Source organism: Culex pipiens, chromosome 2, assembly GCF_016801865.2.
Source record: "Culex pipiens pallens isolate TS chromosome 2, TS_CPP_V2, whole genome shotgun sequence".
Lineage (NCBI taxonomy): Eukaryota > Metazoa > Arthropoda > Insecta > Diptera > Culicidae > Culex > Culex pipiens.
The window spans coordinates 116,111,346-116,131,195 of record NC_068938.1 but is presented as its reverse complement, the minus strand read 5'-3'; the positions used below and the strand labels follow the sequence as shown (position 1 = coordinate 116,131,195).

General features: G+C 37.3%; 1 protein-coding gene across 2 annotated transcripts in view; it reads left to right on the top strand.

The window, feature by feature from the left end:
- Nucleotides 1-3,421: 3,421 nt before the first annotated feature.
- Nucleotides 3,422-19,850, top strand: part of LOC120432010 (protein Wnt-5) — a 58,641-nt gene continuing 42,212 nt past the window's right edge. The window contains exon 1 of one of the 2 annotated variants that reach the window (XM_052709014.1): nt 3,422-5,199. In XM_052709014.1, coding sequence (XP_052564974.1) covers nt 5,087-5,199 — 113 coding nt within the window. In that variant the 5' untranslated portion in view covers nt 3,422-5,086. The remainder of the gene's footprint in view (nt 5,200-19,850) is intronic. The other variant, XM_052709015.1, reaches the window with a different exon arrangement.

Sequence of the window (19,850 nt, the reverse complement as noted above, 5' to 3'; positions counted from 1 at the left end):
ATCAATTTGTAGATCTGCACAAGACGTATAAATTGCTTTAAAAAAAATGCAAAAATGTTGCGTCGTTTCAGAGAAATCGACGAAATACAAAGCGTAACGCCTGAGCGTAATCGGGGGTTTTAGTGTATGGAAAATTATATGGACAAACTAATGATGCAAAATGGCTTCTTTGGGCATACCGAAGGCACTAAAAAAGTTTCAGCCGGATTAAAAAATACAGAAAAAATCGAATGACCGAAATCTCAGAGAATTGCTCATGTACATTTTTTGTTAACACAAAAAAATGGCAATTAGACCGATAAAGTATGGAAAAGATAAACGCATACATAAGCTTGACATTTCGGTCGGTGGGCTACATATTACAGGGTGTAATATTACATAAAATTTCATAAAACTTATTTGAACTTATTTTACACGCAGCTGAATTACTACATTTTTTGCTATCTAGTATATGAACCGATTTCTTCAAAAAGTTTGCCTCCATCATTCATAGCTTTAAAAATCGTTTTTCTCGAAAAGTACTGAATGGTCGTTGTCATAATATAGCTACCAACAAATCGTTGTGATTGTGCAATCTTGTCGCATGGCGATTGACCAAATTGGGTTAAAGTGGTAGATGGTGTCTTTCACGTTTGAGGAAATTACTGTTCTGAATTCAGGGTCCAGAAATAGTGAATTAATGTAAAATGCTTCTACAAACAACACAAAGAAAACAATTTTTTGATTGAAACAGTCTGAATCGAGATTTAAATGTTTTTCTGAAACAAACATGGCCGCCAAATGGCCGATCGGGAATGATGCCTTTCAAAGCCTTAACACCATTTTGTGCAGCTTTCAATGCTTTTCACAGATCAACAAAATTCCGTGCATTGATGAAAGAAGTTTCGATTTGACCGTGCTATCTCGACTCACCCTGAAAATATCTGTAAGTGCGACAATGGCGAAAGGTATTTCAGTGAGAAACAGTTTGACACACGTACATGCCCGACTACTGTATTTTTTATATTTTTGTTTGTTTGTTAAAACGCGATTTTCTCGGAACGTCAAAAAGCGACGTACGCAAAGATAGCACGATCACGTTGAATTACAGAATAATTATCAAGTTAGTAAATAAATTATTGATGCATTGATTATGTCAGAATTTATAAACATTTACTAATGAAAAAAAAATCCAAACGAAACAAAAAATTACCATGGATGCATCAAGTTTTATTAAAATAGAAGTGGCACTGCTCTCGCCAAAACATCACCAAGAGTAAGATTCTTGTAGGAAATTCAATGCTTTATAAATTAGTTGAAGAGTGTAAAACCATTTCGACATAATCATCATAAAACCTGCAGGCATTTTTTTTTTTCTTTATACAACTGATGTTGGCTCAAAATGCACGCGCAACGGGACATATGAGACGAATTGGGACAGCTGATTTAGTCTTGTTACTGTACAATATTTTGCTAGTTTGTATTAGTTTCGGATATAACAGACACAGAGCAACACAAATAGTGCATCATTTTCCAAATTTCAAGCTTTTAGGTGCTCCAACAACTGCTGTCCCTATTCAGACTGTAGTCCTAATTCGCCCCAGTTGGCGGTAACACTAGATTTCTTGTTGATTTCCAATCATCAGCTTTTCAGAAAGGGAATGAAAAAAGGACCGGATAGGTTTTTAATTCACTAATCGTTTTGATTGTGCTAACGCTCCAACGGTTATCGATAGCACAATCACGACGTAATGTTCGTCGAGCAACGAGCTACTTCAACATAAGCTCTAACAAGTTGCATTTCAGATACAACAACCACAAGCATAGAAATAAACGAGAATCCATGATCAAAACAAAAAAAGATTACCCTATCGGCAAACAGGTACATGTGCGGGAGGAGAAAAGTGACTGAAACTCCACCCACCAGAGAGAACCGAATGAGAGATTCGTTTGGTGGGGAAGAGAGAAACGTTTGTTGGTGCGGTAGGCATCTAAGCCGTCAAATGATTATATTTTAATCAAGACAATAGTGTTTAGATTTAGTAGTCTATGCAGCAAGGTGCAAACAGAAGATGTTTTTATAGCACGAGTCGTACATAACACGACGAGTGCTGAAAAAATCAAATTTTGCATCGAGATTCATACAACATTTTTCGCGATTCCGGAAACGCCGTTTGAATAGGAGTTTAAGTGAATGCGCATTAGAGTGTAACAAAAATGACTTTTTGGCGGGAATTCAAGGGTTTGTTCCGGTGGGCATACTAAGCCCAAATCCAAAATATGAGCATGATTGGACGTAACAGGAGCTGGCGCTCCGCCCTTCAATTTTAAATGGGATTTAACTCGTAAAAAAGATTTTTTTTTTTCAAAAATGTAACGCATATCTTTTTTGCCGAGACCGATTTTTCGAAAAATGCCAAACTTTGAAGGTCTGTACCGAGCTCCAGGGTGCTCCAAATTTCAATGTTATATATACCAAAAGATGCGCAAAGATCTGGCCTACACGCCAATGATGATGAAAATAAACGCTTCAGTGGCCAAAATGCTTGTATGTAACAGCGACGAACCGCCCTAATTCTCCATACGAATTTGGAGAAAAACCGTTCGGCCCAGTCTAAATACATTTGATAAATTCAAAGTGCACGTGTTTCTGGGGACCCCAAATTGCACCCAGAAATGGGCATCGGCATACGAGAGGATGAAGAGCACGAATCGGTAGTAAAATGGTACTGTGTGCGGACGGAGAGGATAAATCCCGAAATTACCGAGAGTTCTTTATTCATGGGTTAATTTTCCAAAGAAGTTCATCTATAAAAAAAGTATCGGTACCAAGAATCGAACCCAAGACCTTCGGCATATTGAACCGTGCCGTTGCTGTATGGGCCACCATGGTTCGGTGACTAAGTGGCGGTCATTTCTCCATATAAGCCACTCAAAAAATGAACTGTTTCAATGAACGAATGAACACGCGAGAGGTCTATACTCTCGTAAAATAGTACTTTCCTCATGTTTCTTTTCAGGAGGACTATCCCCTCGGTCTTTAACTTTGGGTGTAGGACATTAAAAAAAAACGTTACATTTGCACTATAAACAAGAATATATTCCTGCGTGGTTCCCGAATTCACGAAAACAATTCACGGTTTTGGGATTTGTCCTGTTTCTATGTAATATAGTATCTAACTAACTTACCGTTATATTATTTTTTTTATACTTTGGAACTACTTTTTGAAACATTAGACACACAGTTCAAACATTAAATTTAATGAGTTCAAAATTTAAAAGAAATCTTGGTCCACCCTGAGTATTCACTATCGACGCAGAGCTCTGGCCGTTCACACCCCTCCTTGGACTAAAGAGAGAAATATGCTGCCAGTTCAGAACGTCGCGATGGTGGGGATGAATTATGCTTTGCGTACACAGATCCGTACGGTTGGTTTTGCTCTTCTCTCGTTTAGTCTGTGGCAGAACATCGTCGAGAGCAGAAGGAGAAACATAGCACGTCCCGCCGGTACATCAGAAAGATTTACCCGAAGGTCCACGCTGCTGTTGATCAGTGATTTGTGCTTTGCGCGGGGTTCGTTTATTCGGTCGGTTAGCATTGGCTCGACAAAAGCTGGCCGGCCAGTGTTTATGCCCGCAAGTTGGAGTGAGTGCAAGTCGCAAGTCGGAATTTCAAGACGGAGAGGAGAGGAAACATTAAATCGTCTTCCTCCTCCTGTTTCGGCTTTTTTGTTTGAATGTTGAGAAATCAAAGAGAGTGCGGTGCAAAAGCGAACGTAGAAAAAAGGCACGAAAGAATCGAATCAAAATAATAACATGTTGATTTGAAGCGCTATAAAAGTTGAACAGAAGGAGAAGAGTGAAGAAATATACATGTTTACAGATCAAGCCGAACGTAAGGAAGGAGTGAGACGGAGGAAACCTCTATAAATGAATAGAGTTTATTGGGTGCTGTACAGCGGGGCATGTAAGTGGAGCATCATCAAAAATCGATTCGCGCGCGCTTTTTTTTTATAAACAGAAGAAACGGTGCCGAAAGTAATGCCGATGCCGCCGAAATATGCATCGTTTTCATAGTAATTGAGGCTCCATTGATATGGCCGAACATTGCCGAATGGAGGAACAAAATTGAAGGATTCATTGGAGCCAAAACTGGTTCAACAGAACCGCATCGAGTGATGATCATATGCCTTTAGTAAAGTGAGTACGAGAGAGTGAGAACGAAAGAAACAAACGAGAGAAAGAGGAAACAATTCGAAACGGCGAAGAAACGAGGAGAAGCAAAGTGCTGCTGCCTGCAAGAAGTGCATAATGTGAAAAGTCACTTAAGAACGTGTGCAAAATAAATAAATCGAATTAAGCAAAATGCATACTATTAATTACGAAAGGTATAAAGCGTCGCTGGTAATTGCATGAAGAAGAAAAAAACCGTTGAACCCATGAATCTTTGCAGCTGCTGCCTGCGGCAAGAGTAAGTGTAGTGAAGCCGCAGAGTCGTCATTCGTCCAAGTGCAAGCTGCAGGCTCATGCAGAGCTTTTTTACTCCATCGAATCGCCGCTGTGTCTGGCCAAGGCTCAAGTTTACGCCGCATAAATGAAAGATCACGAAGATAGAGTGCGCCCGTAGTTTTCGTTGTTGTTGTTGTTACTGTCTGCATAAACACGGGGCCGCCCCGCTACAGAAAGACCAACCGCAACATCTACAACATACCACATACAATCAGGTGGTATTTAGCATTTTGTTATAGTGCTCTCTGTTTGCTGGTCTTTTTAATTCCTTCGTGGTAAAGTGCTTTTAATGATCAGTGCGAGATTCGCCGGCATAAAGTGTTTTCAAAGGAGAAGAAAATATAAAGATCACGAAATAATGAATTAAAAGAAATTATCCATATTTCAATCAAGTTCATGTGCATTTTTGAAGCCAGCAACAACCATGCCTCCGCGGGCAAACGAATAAGTAAAGCCGAAGAGTGAGGTTGAGGAATGTAATTATAATGTTGGCTTAATGTTCGGCAGCAAAACACCTTAAAGGTGGTAAATTTTTGTACAGTTTTAAGAGCAAAAAGGAGTAAGAAAAGTGAAAACCGGCAATCAAAGTGAAACGAAAATGGCCTCTACAAGTACGCAGACGAATCTGTGGTTTATTCTTGCTCTCTTTGTAATCGTTTCTATGCATTGCGGCTACGGACATAATTACGGACAAGGAGTGCCGACATGGATGTAAGTACTGTTGCGGATTTCTAATGCAAAAACACCACCTGCTTGATCTGTTTCCTTTATTTCGGGAAAAAAAACATTAACATGCACACGGGACTATGCACTGCCTTCAATATGGAAACGTACGATGATGCAGTTCCGGTATTAATTCGTGAAAGTTGCAAATGCTTATTTTTAAAACACTTTTCTTCTAAAACTTGGAGCAATTCCGATTTAAAAGATAAAATTAATACATTAATTTTGTTTTTCATATTCATATTCAATAGTGTAATAGAATATATCGCAAATTGCAGCGATTTTTAGACAATCGTGCAACTTGTGGAAAGCTCTATCCAAAAGTGCACGCCTCAAACTGCAGCAGAAAAAAAACTATATAAGACACACTCCCTTGTTTGAAATAGTTCTAAAGTATTCAAAGTAAAGCATCAAAGCTCAGTTGAGACACACACTACTATACAGTATGTAAAATAGTAGTTTATGCAACAAGTTGCAAAAAGAGGATTTTTTCAGCACGAGTCGTACATTTATCCAACGAGGTTCACCGAGTTGGATAAATACGAAAAGTGCTGAAAAAATCAAGTTTTGCAACGAGTACCATACAAAATTTTTTGCAATTTCGAAAAACACCCATTTTAAGTCAAATTTTCATGTATTTTGTCAATAAATCGTTTAAATCAAAAAAATGTTGAAAAGTGTTACTTTTCGAAACAAGTGCTGAAAAGTTCAACTTTTCAGCACCCATTTCAGTGCTGAAAAGTAGAACTTTTCAGCATTTATTTTGAAAAGTGTTGCTATTCGATTCTGTTATTTTTGGTACAGAAAAGTAGGCTATTTCGTTGCTCAAGAATGACAGGAAAAGTAAGTAGTTTTACGATGGAATTGCAAAAAAAGTATTTACACCCCTTTGGCACTATGCACATATTGTGATGAAACATCTAAACAATTTAATGTTGACAGAAACCTAGTACCGTAAAACGGGGTGACTTTGATAGCCGGGGTGACTTTGATAGGTTTGCGATTTTTTCGCAAAATGAAGAGTACAATTAAAATACGTAAGGAATGGTTTAGAAACATACTGACCGTGGTAGAGAAGTGTTCAAAGTACCTCAAGAAGAACTTTTCATAAAATTTTGACAGGTTTAAAAAGTTAGTTAACTATAGTTAAGAAAATGTTGATGAAAGTCATTATTTTAAACTTCTCAAAGTGTCTTGATTTTCTCAATGAACATGATTTTTAATCGGAAAACGGAATGCATTTTCGGATTCTTTGGACAACTTTCCACTAGGAGATGGTTAAAAAAGTTAGTAAATAATAAATAATATGTGTTTTTGAAACACAATTAAAAAAAATCTCCAAATTAAAAGGCAATTTCAGTTGAACAAATTTCATGTAAAATGTGAAAACTTGTGATTCGTGCTTCGAATTCAGTATAAAATGCAATATAAATCGATAATTTTACAAACAAAACTAGTTTTAACAAATTTCAGGCAAAATTCCGACTTTTTAACAATTTTACCTAAAATTTATATGTATTTTGCTAAAAAGCTTATACACTTAGTTAACTAAATATAAACATTGATTTTTTTTTCTTAAAAACTATATCAGCTACTACAGTGATGGTACATTTAGCGTACAAATAAAGTTTGAACATCTTAAATATGATTTTAACAAGAAAAAACTATGACTATCAAAGTCACCCCGGAATTTAAACTAAGAATTTTTAACGTAACTATTTTTCTAAACATTATTGAAAAAACTTTTTTCCGAAATAGTGTACATGTTTTAAAAATAATAATCTTGAGAAAAACCTTACCTGTTGGAAAATATTCTAAAAACAAATCGAAATCCTATCAAAGTCACCCCGGTTTACGGTACTAGGTTTCTGTCAACATTAAATTGTTTAGATGTTTCATCACAATATGTGCATAGTGCCCAAGGGGTGTAAATACTTTTTTTACATACTGTAGGCGAGCGGGGGGAGAAGGAGGAGGAATTCAAGTGTGCAAATATTTGGTGTGCAGATATTATTTGCAAGGGTGGAGAATTTGGTGCAAAGTTTGCAATAAGATTCCAGGTAAACAATATTTTTTAACCAAACGGGACCACGCGGCCGCTTCTTACAAATTGAGTTGTTTCCATGTATTTTTAGATCTACATTCTATACATGCAAATAACTCGCATAGGCATTTGGACTAGCGTGGTAGTCTCTCACCCCAGTAAGGCCTGGGTTCAATCCCAGACGGACCCGGTGGCATTTTTCGAGACGAGATTTGCCTGATTACGCCTTCTATCGGATGGGGAAGTAAAACGATGGTCCATTTGCGTAAAAGAGGTTTTGGGTGATTCATCACACATAACTTTCGGACGCCTAGAAATGAGCAGAAACTTGCAACAGAGACCACAAAAGACCCGGGGGTCGTTAAAGTGGCTTGCTTTGCTTTTTTTTTAGCTTTGCCGAGCTTCGGTGACCCATTTTTACGGTGGCTAGCCGAGGGCGAGGTACCTTAGCTTTTATCGACAAGCCCCGACCTGAAGAACGTTTGCATCAATGGGAACTTCCGAACCCTTGTCAAATAGGGGGATGGCGTCGCTATTTTTAGACCACGTTTTCCACTTTTTCTCATCGAAACCAAATACATTATCGATTTCATTTTGCTGGGCGAGATAGGACGCCGTCTATTTTTAGACGATGACTCAGCACTTTTCCACTCTTGCACTTAAAAAACCAGATGGCAGCACGATGTAACGCCACGTCCCTATGGACAAGGAATCAGCGCGTATATAGTTAGTAGTAACAGCACATAGTTAGTGTGGTAACAGGTGACAGTATTTCTATTTCCAGTTTTAGCTTACCAAGTCACGATGGCCTAGTGGTTTGCATTTTCACGTACAAATCCAAAGGACGAGGGATCGAACCCCGACTCGAGTGACTTTGACTTTTCGTTTATGTTCAGAGTTTCAAGAATTCATATTTCCTATACTTTCTCGTTGAGATCAGATGGGAATCGAACCCAGGACCATTCGCTTACAAAGTAAAACACCGTAACCAGTCAGCCACGGCCGCTCACTACACCCAACCGGCGGACGCATGATTGTGATGCACGGCGGCATGAAAGTATTTCAGAATCTGCATGAAAACTGTCCTCATGCATTTTTTGCGATATAGGGGTATGACATTTTTGCCCGTTACCGACAATTATCGACATTACCGACAGCTTTTTGGATGTATTTCACAAAAAAAAAACCCTAAACAGAACGAGAGTTAAACCACCAACTTCTTGGTTATAGATCCGACACGCTACCACCGCGCCATGGACGCTTAATGAAATGTGAGTGAAAGATCACCGACATAATCTTCTCTTTGGAGTGTTGCTCGGGGACGGGCCAGCATTATATGTGTTGGTGAGAACTGCACTGCCCCTGATCGCATAAATGTCCCATATGCGTTTTCATCGTTTTTGAGCTATTGATGCAGTTTTGTTTAAAATCGTGAGATCTTTCAGAAAAGCATAAAACATCCAGTACTTTGTTCTAGAAATCTGGAGGAAATCCAGTTTTTTCGTGAAAACTTAACACGTAGCCTTATGTGTGGGACAAACTTGCCTTGCGTTTTTCTCAGGTTGCCGTTTTTGCATATGGGACATTTATGCGAACATGGGCAGTGCAGATCACTGAAATGTTTACACGCGGGCAAAAATGAGCTATGAGCTTACTGCAAAAAATGTTATAAAATGTGACATTTTCTGCAGCAAATCCACTGTTGCAGATTTTGAGATATATTTTTCCTTTGGGTGCAGCGATGCCAGGTTGCCAGATAAATCTGGCATTGCCAGTTTTTTTGAGTGGCAATTTGTAAAATTTTATTTTTTATTTCTTCCAGACTTTGTTGAATTGACGTATGATGTTTATTTTGTGAAGCTATAATGCATAAAAAGTGAAAATACACAATTTTTGAACACTATTTTGCTCATTACTTTGAGAAAAGTGGCTTGCCAGGTTTTTGCCAGTTTTTTTTGCCAGATTATTTTCTGTTCAGACCTGGTAACCCTGTTTGGGTGTAAGATTCTGGGTAAACAACATTTATCAAAAAATTTTAGCCGAATGGAATAATAATAAAAATAAACAGGAGTATTTTTAAAAAATGTCCTTATATAAACGACAAAACCTGAAAAACTTCGGAAATTGAACATCGGACAATCGCAACTTTAGAAGCGGATAATCGAGTCACTGATGAATACTAAGACATTTTTGAAAAATCTAATAATAGAAATAGAAATCAATCTCAAATGATTGATTGTGATGTTTGTAACAACTTTTCCATACAACAAAACGGAAAAATCGTTTCATGCAAATCACCATAACTCAAACGCATACATTGATGGCTCAAATGTAAGTTGCTACATCGATCCGACCTATGCAATGTTTGGTTTATTTTTTAGATAACTTTAATGACGAAACATCTATATTTTTTTTACTTTTTCAAACATTGCTCTCTTGAACATAAGATTTTTATAAGCATGCAGGATTTTTAGGCGATTTCAATGTTTTTTCTCAATTCCAGTTTTTGTGAAGAATTTTTTTTTCCAAAATAGTTCAAAATAATGTTTGTACCTACCCAGTCACGAAATATTCCAGCCCATTTTACTATATGAATATCCAGCTACGTTAGAACTCTGCTAGAATCCAGTTAAAAGGCCGTGACGGAGTTATTATTAAAGAAAAATCCGTTTTACAAAAAGTTTGTGGATTCACCTGAACATTTCTGGTAAAAATTGGCATACAGCCAAAATGTAAGCCAAATCGTACGTTTTTAAAATGACTACTTGAGTCAAAATCAAGATTTTTGTTTCTGATAGTAGAGTATGTGTCAATACATCTTCTAAAACTTGAATTACGCCAAAATAGTGCATAGTTGTGGCTGATGATTGAAGAAAAAACATAAAATAATACAGTCGACTCTCTGGCTGTCGATCTTCTCGATTTCAATATTGCTCCATGTACCGATGAATTCTTCAGTCCCTTCAAACTGCATACTTCGATAGTCCTTATTCCTCGATATTTTCTCTTGCTTGAAGGATCTCTTCCTCGACGGTCCCTTGGATTCTATTTGCTTTAAAAATCTCTTCCGGTTGTCAATAATTTCACTTTCTCATGGCTTGCATAGACATTTTTCTTTGAGAAACGAAGCTTTGAAGGGTGTTTGACATTACTTTGTTTTTGTTTGCTGGGCGTTGCCATGATTCTCTCCCATAGCTGGTTATTAAGAAAAAACAAATTTCAATCGAGTCTTCATTTTGCATCGTTCTGTAAACTGATGCTTCTCTTCCTCGACGGTCCCTTGGGTATTGACAACCAGAGAGTCGACTGTAGAAATAAAGTTGTAACATAAAAATGAATTTTAAAGAATTAGTTAGTATGCCAAATGCATTTTTTCTGTCTATCATCTAAGGCGTCCCATTTTCCTGGGTTTTGAAATTTCTGGGAAACGGCAATAATATTTTTAAAATCCAGGGAATTTTTGGGATCCCGGAAATTTTTTAAATCAGTCATAAAATCTAAGTTATAAAGATCCCATTATGAAAGGGGGGAAGTTTCGAAATAAATAACGCCGACGCGTTGTGTTAGACTGTCCAAAACGTTCTGATTTTATTGTGATCGAAAAGTCCCCCAGAGCCTCACACACGAGGTACTGAGGTTTTGCTTGCAAAGCATTAATCGAGCGACTTGCTTCAATCGCGGCGAGGTAAACGAAGTTTAGCTTTGTTCGCAGTTTGGGTTACTGTTGCCGGCTGTGCTGACGATGTTGGTGGCGTCGATCAATTATGCGGAAAGCAATTTCCGTAACTGCTCCCTCACCAAGAAAGGATCGTCCCGATCCGTATCGACTGCACATAAATTTTCCATCGGAAAGAACTACCAAACAGGTCACTCAGCGAGTTTGAAATATCTTAAGCTTCTTTGGTGATGTTTGAAACATTATAGTTGTTGCTGTTTTGTAATTAAGTGTTACAAATATTTGTAATCAAAGATTACGTAATCCTTAATTACATCTTCATTTATTACACTTTTGTAACTCTGAATTACAAATTGAGATATGTAATTAGCAATTACAAACAAACTATTATTTCATGGTAATGTTTCCTCACAACAATTTCAAACACACTCGATTAACTGATTTTTTTTTTTTTTTTTGCTGCGTAATTTTGAAATGGTTTTCTTTGTTTTTTTTTATCACTCACACACTTTCTAAAAAAATAAATTTTGAATCGTGTTTTTTCCTTTTGTCAAATTAGTTAATCTGATCATGCTGAATTATTTAAATGATTTCCGAATTGCCGATTTTATTTTTACTCACACACACACTCACTTAACTTATCAAATTTGGAAAAATATTTTTGAATTTTGAATTTAGATTTTTTTTTCACTTTAAATTTTGTTGCTTGTTGAAAATCCGGGTAACGCTGTTCCTTTGTCTCCCTCGTCGAAGGTGTTGAAATCCATGTCGTGCTGCGCTCCTGAACTCGGTTCTGAGTTTTTCGCGATGTGCACACGATGGTATCACGCCTCTTGCCGAAGTATCCAGCGGATAACGTTGGTTCATCTTCTTCGGTCGGTGGCTGCTTCACCAGGTAATTTCCTTGGCGGCTTCACTCCTGATCTCCAGAGCCGTTGGTGACGAATTTCTGCTGAATGAACAACTGCCGTGTTTTTCGCATTAATTTGCACTTTCGGTCTCACTACCGAGATTTTCGCGAACGACCACTTCAATCACTGGGCACAGCCACCTTCCGGCGAAGACTCGACTGCGCCAGTTATAAAGATCCCATTATGAAAGGGGGGAAGTTTCGAAATAAATAACGCCGACGCGTTGTGTTAGACTGTCCAAAACGTTCTGATTTTATTGTGATCGAAAAGTCCCCCAGAGCCTCACACACGAGGTACTGAGGTTTTGCTTGCAAAGCATTAATCGAGCGACTTGCTTCAATCGCGGCGAGGTAAACGAAGTTTAGCTTTGTTCGCAGTTTGGGTTACTGTTGCCGGCTGTGCTGACGATGTTGGTGGCGTCGATCAATTATGCGGAAAGCAATTTCCGTAACTTCTATATTTTTATTATATTAGTTATATTTTTCAAGCATAGAAATATAGAATTAGCTCCAATGTAATGCAAATTAAATAAGTATCTCATTAATATTGATATTAATATTTCCTTTATTTATTTATTTTTGTAAATACAAGCGTTACCCGACAAACTTCGTTCTGCCTTTCTTTCGTTTGTTGACGTTTTTTGATTTTTTGCTTATTCAGCCTCCTGTGATCAAAATATGATTTTACGTAACTTTCTCCATACAATTTGTCGATGCTCCGGAATCGGTTCCAGAGTGACCTAAGTATCAATTAGTTAGCGTAAGAACATTCCTTGGGCTTATACGAACCCAACGCAACAAAAAGCACCTCGATCCGACGCTCCGTATTGAACTGATTCGCGGTCGAACAAAACCGTCGAATTTTTTCATATATATATAAGATGACATGACTATAAAAGCTTGAAAAATTCTTTGAATGTTTCTAAAATAACAAAATGACAAAAATATTTGATGATTATAAACAAAAAAAAGAGAAATTATCTTAAACGCAGTACCACCAACTGGGGAATATCGAGACTACAGTCTGATTAAGGACTGGATATTTTAGAACAATTAATTTGGAAATCAGTGTACTAATTGTTTTGGATAAAAGGATCGAGAAAGGAAAATCTCTCTCAAAGTTCAAAAGCTCATGACTTTAGGATTCTACAGATTTTGATGATTCAAGAAGCATTTGAAATGAAAAGTATTCTAGTTTTTTGAATTTGTAATGGAACAAGGTAACGGTCCGTGGCAATGATGTTCCCGATTTTCCAAAACGCTACTTTTTCAGTACGTGACATTGATGAGATGAGATTTTCCACTTAATAAATAGCATTAAAATCCGCTGAGATATGGCTCTTCCGTAAAAAGTAAATTTTTAAATCTGACCACATTCGGAAACTCCCAGGAGCTTCCGCAAGGAACCTGTAATAGTGGCCATTTCATGATTTGTCCAAAATACGTAATTTGACGGCTCAAACTTAAGTTAAATATATACAAAATGGCTCTTGGACATAATTGGTCATTGTGCCTCCCATAATTGTGGAGTTACTAAGGTAAGCTTGAGTTTCATTGGTTCCATGTAAAAATATGAACTTCTGAAGAGAACTGAAGTTTTTTTTACATCCGTTAGAATAAATTGTTCCGAATTTTGTGGATTTCTAGGGTTAATGTTTTCTTGAAAAACTTGATAATCATTTTTTTCTGTTATAGTTTTCTACATACATTTTTTTTAACATTGGCCGATCAGAAAACTGTTCCGAATAAGTGGGATGACTGTAGTGGTTGGTACTGGCATCAGGGGCCGACAACTACAAAGTCAACTTCGTATGTCCAATTTAAAAAATATATATATATAAAGGATTTAACCGGAATTTGCACATTTGGAAATGCTTTATCAACCTTTAGTTTAGCGCATCTTGTATTACGCAGTAATTGTGTAAAACCACTAAGCCAAATAATACACATAAATATTTACAAATGCGCCCTCTCATATACTGCCCTTCCGTCACAATCAATTAACAATTGCATTTAACTGCACGCTAAGAGCAAGTGCAGTGAACGCTCGTCCAATATTTGTTCACTTTAATGGATATTTGAAGTCCAGTTTAGCTGGTTCCAAAGTGAAGCTTTGTAGGTGCTACTTGAATTGCATGGTTTTCTTACGATATTTAGGATTTATGAAATGTCAATACAATCTGTACGATCTCTTGAATAATTTTATCACAAAAAAAACAAAAACACATTTTTTCACTGTAGTTTTTTCGTTCATTGAGTAGACATATGGCCAAAAATGCTGCAAATGTAAGATGGTAGACAGTATCCCCGTAATAGATTTTTTATGACTTTAGGTACATACTCGAAACTTCAAAGTTCTGGATAGCAAAGTGTCACACTGGCAGGGATTCTCGTCAACTGATGTGATTCAGAACTATAGTCTTAAAAGCTATAAATTTTGAAATCGATCCGTCATCATGGATGCCATTGGGCCAGGGAGTGAGATTAGATGATAACAAATTTCTTCAATTTTTATGAACCAATGAGATGACGGAACTTCACAATTTTAAATGTTTTCTATCTGAAACCAATTAAAAATACTAAAATAATTAGTCACGGTTAAAAAATCTGTCCCGATTCACCCGATGTGAACAGATTGACTGTACTCTTAACTAGAATATATTTCAAGATTAACTTTAAACTGATGAGAGTGTTTTAACTGTTATTTTAATGCAATTTAATATCATCGTCAAACAGACGAAGTTGCCGACGCAGCGCTCTGCTTTATTTGATATTTCCGCTTTAGCCAAATCACCTCATTTTGTGGCTTTGTTTGGTTAATTTAATTAAATTTGATCACCATCTAAAGCTCACGACCCCTTCCAAGGGAAAGCTTTTCTGCATGGTGACCAGATTTTCTTGTGTGTTTAGCTGTGCAAACATCTGTGCATTCAGATATAAGCGAGGTCTTTTTTTCTTCTTCTTCCATTTATATTAATTTCATCCTATTTCCTCCTCTTGTTGAATGCTGCTCTCATGATCCATTCAAGCGCAAAAGAGTAACCCACATTTTATCAGCAAAGCTCAGCTTGGGCGCTTGTACTCACACACACACCACACACAAATGGGGAAAACTGTTGAGAAGGACTAAAAAGGGTTCACCTTTCTCTGTACGACAGCAACAGGAAAAGGAGTAAAGCTAGAAATGGTTTTTTTTTTAATTTGAAAATAATTCTATGAATTTGATAAAAATCACTCTTAAATTTCAGATTTTTTCATTTAATTAAAAAAAAGGTTCTCAATTTAGTTTAGGAAATAGATAATCACAAATGTTGATTATCTATTAGAGTGTAACAAAAAAGACTTTTTGGCAGGCATTCAGGGGTTTGTTCCGGTAGGCATACTGAGCCCAAAACCCAAATATGAGCTTGATTGGACGTAACGCTTTGCATTTGAATTTTAAACCGTTGTAAAAAATTCCCATTTTTGTGGCACTTTGACCATTGAAGCGTTTATTTTCAACATCACTGGCGTGTAGGCCAGATCCTTGCCCATCTTTTGGTATATATAACAATGAAGTTTGGAGCACCCTGGAGCTCGGTACAGACCTTCAATGTTTGGAATTTATTCGAAAAATCGGTCCCAGCAAAATAAAATGGTGTCTCGGGCGTCGCGAGGTGCGTGTGTGTGGCCTACACGCCAGTGATGTTGAAAATAATCGCTTCAGTGGCCAAAGTGCCTCAAAAATTGACATGTTTTTTGATAACAGAGCGGCATACTTCAACAATAATCAGTTCCACACTTAAATGTATTTTACGATTCAATAAATTCAAAGTTAATTGTAGCTAGCTGCAGATTGCAGCAAAGTTGTCGATACATTAGCAAAACATAACTCTAATCCAATGGAGTGAAATATCTATCGATTTCCATTTTGCATCGATGTGTTAATGGCACACAAAGTTAAAGTCTTGAACTCGAATGCGTCAAAAAATGTGTATTTCATTTTTTTAAATTATGCAATGCACTTCAGGAAATGGTAACTTTTCACGTCTTTATTTTCTAACGACTTTTGACAAATCATGTGGACACTATTCGAACATAGATAGGACATTTTTAGGCTGAATGTAGCTGATTGAAGGTAAAAACAGCATTTGATAGAGGAGCAATTGAAATAGATGCTTTAAAATTTTAAGCGATCTAACGATGTTCGTCTATCAAGGTACGACATCAATCGAATATTAAACTGACTTCAAATTCTAATTATGATCCCATAAAATCTTGTATACTTTGATTTCATTTCGATAAGCTGTCTCATAATTTTAAGATTTCTAGCATTCTGTCCAGCTGCTGTCCAACTGTAAACTATGTTGGCAAATTCTGCAGAAATGCTTGGCTGCATTTGACTCGAGTACACTCACAGCATCCAGCAGCACTTTCCACTGGATTTACTCACTGATTTACAAGAGTCGGAGGGGTAAATAGGATTCCATTAATTAATATGAGGTCGTCTCACCGTATACACTTTATAATCATTTCACTTAATTGTACGCTCTCGTGGGACTGCTTGAGAGGGAACGAGGGACACCGACGTAACGCGCCGAGTGAGAACGTGTATATTTGTACTGCCCTTATCAGCTGGATGATAAATTATTTTCGCTTGATAATAAATTGGATCACTTAATTTTAATTTTGTATTGATGGCCCCCGCATTAATCTTGGCTTAGTCCCTCTCCACAATGACTTACTTGGAAAGTGAACGGTCCTATACTACTCTACTACAGGGCCCTCCAGTGAGCCCTTAGAGAAAATGAAGTGCAATCGATTGTAAAAACGACGCTCATCAACCAGACTCTCGACCGAGGCATTAGCGACCGATTACAGTTAGTCATTCTTAGTGTTACTTAAGGTAAATCTTTCAGACTTATCTTCGAACGAATTTATTTCCTTTTAACGAACGAAATGTATCGATAAGTTCTTTTATACCTTTCCAACCTTACAGCATAAAGTTATGCTCACGTCGAAGGCGCTCTTTCGTTCCTTCTGCCCTTCCACAGACCTGTACGAACAAACAGAACCTGTTTGAAGACACATTCGTTCTTACGAAACGGAATCGCTGGCATGAACTAGAAGCGCATTTTTCTCTTTTACATCGATAAGAAAATATTTTAAGCTTGGAATTCGCTTTAAAAAATAGATTTTTCAAAAAGTTTTTAATTATACAGTCATTTTTTGATTGAAATTTTTTAAACAAATTCATGGACAGTTGCAACCGGTTGTCACGCTTCCAGCTCGACCTTGTCAGCGATGGACATACGAGACAAACGATGTCTTCTGGCCGAATCAAGTGGTGGTCGTTTGTCATTTGCTTACGCTGTTTTCAATCAAATCAACTGCAAACGAAAACAAAGCAGAGAGCAGTGATGTGATTCAAATCAACCGATAAACTTTTATTATTATGCGTCGGCATATCGATGGCAGCAAAAAAATACTTCTTTCAATTTACGACCGTGCCGACTTGAGCCCTCGCAGACGACGTTGCATCTGTCCCGTGGAGTTTATATCACTCTTCGTAATATTTTATCCAAACATCTCGGCTACCACTTTCCACATTTTGAAACCAATAAGAAAAGGACCGGTGCTATTCATGTATGTAAATTCAGGATAACATATGTTTACGCAAAATATTACATAGTCTGCTTGCTAGATTCATTCACTCCGAGACTGGGTTGGTTCTTTGCAAAACTTGTCCTATTTGTGCCGGCGCTTGCTGGGAGGTTCAATGTACCGACTGTATATCGTCTGTTGTGCGTTATCTTGTGACAACGTGTCATATCATGGGTTATTTACGATGATAAGAATTTTGGCCAAATTATACATATTTACCGCAGACAAGAAAACAAACATTCAATACTTAAAGCATTTATCCTTTTGTTTATCACAATTCGGTGTGATCGTGATTTGTTGTTGCATGTGCATTTTTAGCTAAATTTAGTAAAGAACGTCATTTTGTGCAGCTTTTAATTCCCCACCTTTTGACCTTTACAGATCCCCAAATGGCTCTCACAAACTGTAGTCTTAACCGATCAGGATCATATTCGGGGGAAATATACCCCGGTTGTTGATCACTTTTTCGTTTGACACTGTTCAGTTTGTACCCCGAACTGTCACTTTGTACGACGTTTCAACTAATGATAATAGTAGTTTATGCAACAAGTTGCAAAAAGATGATTTTTTCAGCACGAGTATTACATTTATCCAACGAGGTTCACCGAGGTTTGTCAATAAATCGTTTGAATCAAAAAAATGTTGAAAAGTGTTACTTTTCGAAACAAGTGCTGAAAAAATCAACTTTTCAGCACCCATTTCAGTGCTGAAAAGTAGAACTTTTAGCATTTATTTTGGAAAGTATTGCTATTCGATTCTGTTATTTTTGGTACAGAAAAGTAGGCTATTTCGTCGTTCAAGAATGACAACAAAAGTAAGTAGTTTCACGACGGAATTGCAAAAAATCTTTTACGAGGGTTTGCTCAAAATGTTTAGCTTTGAAAAAAACGTGTTTGCTTAGTGATTCCAATCAACTCTTTTCCACACTTTAAAGTTACTCCTTTCGTTTGACAACAAATCTAGAGCAACACAAGAAGAGGGCGGATAAGCATTTTGTCAGCTGGAACTATTTTGCAAATTTCGAGACAATAGTTAACTTTTTCTCAAATAGGATGCGATGCCACCGGAGCAGGTTTGGTTTGGTGTGTTGTTTGTACTTATAGCGTGGAAAAGACTCCTACACTTGGAATGATTTAATGGCCTAACAACAACCAAGGCCGGGACCGACGTTTTACTTCCCCATCCGATGGAAGGTTGGAGCAGATGGGAATCGAACCTATGAACATCCGCTTACAAAGCGGACAGCTTAACCATTCGGCCAAGCCTGCAACCCAAATTAATTTATATAATTTATAAATAAATGCATTATTCTCTTAACAACTCTTTGTCATCCTGAGTGGTTAATAATATTTAAATAAATAAGTTCCTGTATCTTGTTTGATTTGATTTAATCCAGCGTGAAATATAAATTTATTGCATTACTAAATAATTGACCACACCTTCAGGATTAGATACTGGCGTTCAAATTTGTGTGGGGGCTAAATGTGGCATTTGCTTCCACCAACAGAGTGTAGTGTGTTTGCAGCCCACTTTGTTGGTCTTTGTCTCAGAAACTGCTTCGTCTTTCAAGCGCTTACTATCGAATCTTGTTGAAACGTTTCTCTAATCGGCTCAAGTAAATTTATAAGAAAAGAAACACACCAAACGTAACCCGTTACAATATTTCATTCCTCTCAGAAAGTCTCACCAACATTAGTCACGATTGTAGCTTGAAAGAAGTGAAAGCCGTAAAATAGAGTGTCACTCACCAATTCGACAAAATTATGCTAATCCGAAGTGTAATTACGAATCATTTTAAAAGTCTTTGGATAAATCTGAACAAAATGAAAAATTATGCTGATAGCAGCTTACGAGGCAAACACTGGTTTACTGCACCATTTGCTTTATGCAACGGAAGAGCGTTGATGTGGTCCACTGGATGCTGCGAGCTTATTCCACTCACAATGCTAATTCCACTTTTATTAATATTTATTTGTTTATAAATAACACATTTCGATCAACTTTGGTGGTATCAAACCATTGACAAATTTCAACACAACATTTCGGCCATCCGTATATTACGTAGAAAGTGTTGGTGTTTTGATAAGCGAAGTTCATGGCAGTTACTATACAGCGTGGCCCCAAAATGATCATCGTATTGCAGCCATGATGGTGAGATCCTCGGTCAATGATGTGGGCTTATATGTTTCGCGGTCATAGCTTGTGCACCGCAGCGACACGTTTTTTCATCTTTTAATCCATCCAATGAGTTATGACCGAATATATTAATATAGATTAAAACGCGGATGAAAAATCTTTCTCTCCTTGGCTTTTATATTATGGAACGTCGATTAATATCGAAACGAGTGGGTGCAAAAGTTTTCAAA